At 35.6% G+C, this 5,552-nt stretch overlaps 1 protein-coding gene and 1 pseudogene across 3 annotated transcripts in view; both read right to left on the bottom strand.

Moving 5' to 3' along the window:
• LOC107655246 (phosphatidylinositol 4-phosphate 5-kinase type-1 gamma-like) overlaps positions 1-2,943 on the bottom strand; it is a 27,411-nt gene extending 24,468 nt beyond the window's left edge. For all 3 annotated transcript variants that reach the window (XR_001630410.1, XR_001630411.1, XM_016442695.1), the window contains exon 1: positions 2,660-2,943. Coding sequence is in view for 1 of the 3 variants with exons in the window: in XM_016442695.1 (XP_016298181.1) it covers positions 2,660-2,771 (112 nt within the window). In the remaining 2 variants the exon portion in view is untranslated. The remainder of the gene's footprint in view (positions 1-2,659) is intronic.
• Positions 2,944-3,895: 952 nt separating this feature from the next.
• The window catches only part of LOC107655245 (phospholipid hydroperoxide glutathione peroxidase, mitochondrial-like), an 8,748-nt pseudogene continuing 7,091 nt past the window's right edge, over positions 3,896-5,552 (bottom strand).

The raw sequence follows: 5,552 nt of genomic DNA, 5'->3' as shown, positions 1-5,552 counted from the left end.
CTGCAACTGCGCGTCTCGTGGGCTAGACTAACAAAACATTCAAATGCAACAACGTCACTTACATCATAACCGCATCTTGCGCGCCACTGATGACGCTCCCTGATGCACACCTAAAATTCAAATTCAAATGTTTAGTTTAAATTCGACTGATATTCATTTTTTATTCACAATCTCCTCATCACAGGCAGGCACAGCACTCATTTCAGCATGTGTTCGTTTTTGTGTGTGCTGTCTGCGTCACTCATAGCACGTGCCTATATCGAACATTTTTTCTATCGTTATCGAAGAAGGTGTACCGTCGATAAATATCGATACCGTTTTATTGCCCAGGCCTACCTGTGACTCACCAAAATTGGATCTAATTTTATGAACAGAAAAAAAACAAGGGTGGATGAGTGCGTCCAAACGTTACTCCAGGTGTGAAAATGACTCAAACCACCGTGAGACATGTGTCATGTGATTGCGTGCTCAACAGTCAGCATGTTTTCCCACACAAATCTACACGGGAGACGCCGGGGAGCAAACCAATGAAAACAGGAGGGTGCCGAGGCAGGAGACGCCAGCGTCAGGGGAATTCAGGGAGTGAACCGTCCCTGTTTGGATGCAGTTTTAGTGATTAAAAAGTAGACGATGAGACTGGTGCACAAGACAGTATTTGACATTTACTACGAGCCAATTGTGTTGACATTTCTGTCTTTGAAAAACAGAAACCACAATGCCGTTTGCAAAGCTTCCACGCATACGCAAAAGAACAAATCTTGTCAAGTCAACAATGAGCTGGAGAAAGGTCAATCTCAAGTACATACTGAACACAGGCACTTTATGGAGAGGATCACATTTTGTGCTCTTCAATATGATTCATAGAGTGGGTTTACAAGTATGATCTTACACTGATTATGTTTAATAACCTAAGAAAACAAACTTTTTTCATGTTTGGCTTTGCATATCTATTTACAAAATTATGGTCAAACCAGAGTACAAACTTATCATTTGAAACATAGCTATCTTTCCTTCTCGGGTTTACAGATTAAGGGTGATTTTTGATGGTTATCAGTATTGTGCAGATACGTGATATATTAACAGCAGAAAAAACACAAATGGGGAACTGAGGAGAAAATAGCAGTCTCTTAGAGGCAGAAACAAGTGTATATTTAACAGATACAGTAGGGATGCACGATATATCGGCCACCATATCGTAGGGCTGGACAATAATTCAATATCAATATGTATCGCGAATATATATATATATATATATCATTGATAATCTGGTGGGGTTCAAAATCAAATTTAAACCATGAAATAAAGTTTTTGGGATTATCAGTTTTGGGCTTTAAATAAAAAAGGGCTTTACTTAAAGTCTTTATGTATAATACATTACAAATGAATTTCATAATGTACATTGTAACATTATATCTTTTTATAAATAATTGTAACCAAAGTTAAAAGGCATTTGCAGATTCCTTCTCAGATCTGCAATTGGTAGTTTATTTATAATGCATTATTCTTTCTAAAGGCGTAAGAAAAAATATATAAGTATTATAATGTGCTATAACTGAGGTTACAATTATTCATTAGATCATATAATGCATTATAAGGTGCATAATTAATGCATTAAAAATACTTTTATAATGCTTTAGATATAAATGCTTCAAGTGTTACCCAACAAGTTTATGATGTAAATAAGAAATATTTAAGATTCTGCACCACCACCAACAAAAAAATCAATTTTTCTCAATTCTTATATATTATTTTTTTATTATAAAAATGAATAAAATAATGTTTTATCATTATTAACAATTATAAATTATTACAATTAATAAAACAACTTGTTTATTTATTATAATTTAATTATAAATTATTATATTAAATTAAGGCCAGGTTGTGAAGAGATACTCTTCATATTATATAGATATTATATTAAAGATATATTAAATTATTATAATGAATAAAATAAAATACAAAATAGAAGTAAAACAAAAAACTGCAAAATATCAACTTACCATGGTATTACGGTCATCACGGCACTTTTTTTCTAAAAGTAATATTAGTTTTATAATATTTTTTCAAAGACATAATGAGCAATCAATGGCTGGTGTTTGAATATTCAAAATATTCAAAACAAAGAGAACTTGCACCATACATGCATAATGTTAAAGTCCTATTTGACTGATCTAAGAAATCCTTTAGAAATCAAAACATTATTGTAATATGTCATCTAATACCATCCTTAATGCATTCAATTTTGCATATGCTAAACATTTGATGGCATTTATCCTAAACAAATGCTATACATCCTTTACCCCATTTCTCACCTGAAACCCCCACCATCCCATCTGTCATCTACCCAGTGTCCCTGCTATGCTGATGGCTAGCTAGCTGAATCTGGTTTTAACCTGGTTGTCACACCATCCACCTGACAACATGGCCATAAAACTACATACCATAAATGCACACAGTCTCTGGCAGGATGTGAACCCTAATAATCTGATGCTTGTATGATAAATCACATACATCAGTGTCCCTTATCCATGCATAAATGCTAGTTTTGCTAGCTCTATCCATGTGAATCCCAACCACCTAGGAATCAATCAGATGAGACTGCATGAACCGATGTCTTTCCTAACCCGTGTTTCGATTTAAACCCCAAGTTGCTAGTTACCCGAGTCCATGCCATCCGCCGTGCCCGAGTCCTCGGATGCTGCTGCCCCGGATAACGGACTCCCATCCCCGGCCTCAGACAGGCTGGCCGCCCCTTCATCCGCCGCTTCCATTCAATATCCTGGGATGAATCCTCCGACCGAGAGCGCTGTCAACCGATGATAGCGAATATTTCAAAACATACACCGCTTTTCCTCTCAGTTTGTATGGATGTGATTAGCTGCCAGAAACAAGGTGAGAGATTGAGGACTATCCCTTTGCGTCGTGGTCCTCCTCCTCTCTGAGCTGTCATGCACAGGATAGGGGTGTTCGATTCGCGGATGAATCGTTCGTGTGAACAGATTGAATTGAACTGATTCGCCAGGAGACTCGCGAATCATTTTTGAGCTGGTTCTGCTGTTTGTTTGTCAGAAGCGGTTGTAACTTGGTACTAGAAATTAATTAAGAAGGAAAATAAGACAGATATTTTGAAAGCGTTTTACACTATCTTCAGGATGGACTTATAGATTTATATATTGGAGTTTAAACGTATTGCAACAAATGTGGTATTTGGCCGAAAACTATATTTTTGCATTGAACAAACAACACAGCTTTGACACAGTATCTAATTTAATTAAATCAGTGATAAACAGCGCGCTTTTTCTGCCATTAGGAAAACGAACCCGGTGACTATCAAAACAATTGACCGTTTGAACTGGTTCATTGAACCGAAACGAATGAATCGATTCGTCAAGATGAAACGTACTTCCAAACGGGAGCTGCTGAGTGTTTGATGAGGCTGCTCTCTGTTGGTGAATCTTCATTAATGCACGTAGGAAAAAAGGCTTAAAGATGACAGAATTTTCATTTTTGGGTGAACTATCCCTTTAACTCTCATTAACGATTTAAAAAAATATATGATTATGAGAATTCTTAATATTATTATATCAAAGCTGACTTTATAGTTTTCCTAGGCAATCATTATATAAAATATAAAAAAAAAAAAAATAGCAGGATTATTATAGTTAAAAACTAAAACAATTTAAAATGAATTAAACGTTGAAACAAATTTACTTTAAAATAAACTTTAACTGAAATCAAATTTAGATAAAACTTAAATATTAAATAGAACAAAAAAAAATATTTTAGCGAATTGCCAAAGCAGCGTTTCATTTTTTAAATGTAGTTTAATTTTATGTACAAAAATAACTAACACTAAAACACTTGCTCACTGATATCAACAAAACACCAACACATGTTCAAATTAATCTCTTTGCGTTTATTAAGAAATGTTACACTATGACAACATGTTTAGTTCTAAATAAATGTGCATATTTTCTTTTCAAAGCATAGGGGCAGTTTAGGGAGTGGGGGTCTCTCTCCAGAGTGATGCTGGGCACTGATGATGCTATCAGGAGGGGTTGCACGCCAAATGCATCAGGTCTGTTCTTTCCTCAAGAGGGGTTTCCAAACAAACCATCATTAGTCCATGAGACGACATCACTGATACCCAGCTATCGGTCGGGGAGAATGAAGAGGGGCGGCAGGGCAGCGTGCGGTAATTTGACAGTCAGCTAATGATGTTCCTTAGAGATATTTGGACAGATCCTTCTCCACCACCTAAAAGATAAATATTTAACAAAAAATACATTTTGTGTGCAAATATCACTGTTATATTTAGATACTGTAGTTAATCTTAAACATGCCTTAGTTTATGACTCAAACCAGATTGAAATACAATCAAACATTAATAGAAGCTGAACAACGTACGCTTGGATCCTGCAATGGGGAGTATCTCTTCACAACCTGGCCTTCACGGTTAATAAGGAACTGAAAAGAAAACACAAAAATTGATAGCAATTTAAACAATTGTAATCATTTGAATAATTAGTAAATAAGTATTCATATTTAACATACAAGGTTTAAGTCATAACATGCTTTTAATTAGCATAATTCAAAGGGAAAATGCACAAACCTTAGTGAAATTCCATTTGATGCCACTATAATGGAATAAAAACAACAGTCAGCAGATAAGTTAACATAATTTCTAGTACAGCTCTATTAATGGGATAGTTCACTCAAAAATGAAAATTTGACGAAGATTTACTCACACTCAGGCCATCCAAAATGTAAAACAGATTTAGAGAAATGGAGCTTTGCATCACTTGCAAAGTGGATCCTCTGCAGTGAATGGGTGCCGTCAGAACGAGAGTCCAAACAGCTGATAAAAACATCACAATAATCCACACCACTCCAGTCCATCACCAGTTAATATCTAGTGAAGCGAAAAACTTTGTGTTTGTAATAAAGAAATCCATCATTAGGACGTTTTAGCTTCAAACCGTCGCTTCTGGCCAAAATTCCAGTCCATAATCAATAATAAAGTTTTCTCCAGTGAAAAGGTCCATCCGCTATTGTCTTCTCACATATTTATTTAGAACTGTATGATAAACAAATTCATCACTGAGATGTTTTAAATTTTAAACCGCTGCTTTTGGCCAATGATCCATAATAACGCTTCCTCCCTGCAGTGAAAAAGTCCATCTCATGTCAAAATCCTCTCACATCAAAATCCACCGACATACTTGTTTATAACTGTTTTGGACTGTTTTTGCTTGATCTGTGCATATTTCTCTCCTGATTCAGACAAAATGAAGCAATATTATGGATAAAGGATTTCTTGTTTCTAACGAACACACAGCTTTTTGCTTCACAGGACATTAATTAATGGACTGGAGTTGTGTGGATTACTTGTGGATTATTGTGATGTTTTTATCAGCTGTTTGGAATTTCATTCTGACGGCACCCATTCGCTTCAGAGGCTTCACTGGTGAACATGCTGATGTAATGCTAAATTTCTCCAAATCTGTTCTGATCAAGAAACAAACTCATCTACATCTTGGATGGCCTGAGGG

Source organism: Sinocyclocheilus anshuiensis, unplaced genomic scaffold, assembly GCF_001515605.1.
Source record: "Sinocyclocheilus anshuiensis isolate Anshui unplaced genomic scaffold, SAMN03320099.WGS_v1.1 scaffold735, whole genome shotgun sequence".
NCBI classification, from domain to species: Eukaryota; Metazoa; Chordata; class Actinopteri; order Cypriniformes; family Cyprinidae; genus Sinocyclocheilus; species Sinocyclocheilus anshuiensis.
This window is presented reverse-complemented; position numbering and strand designations above follow the sequence as displayed.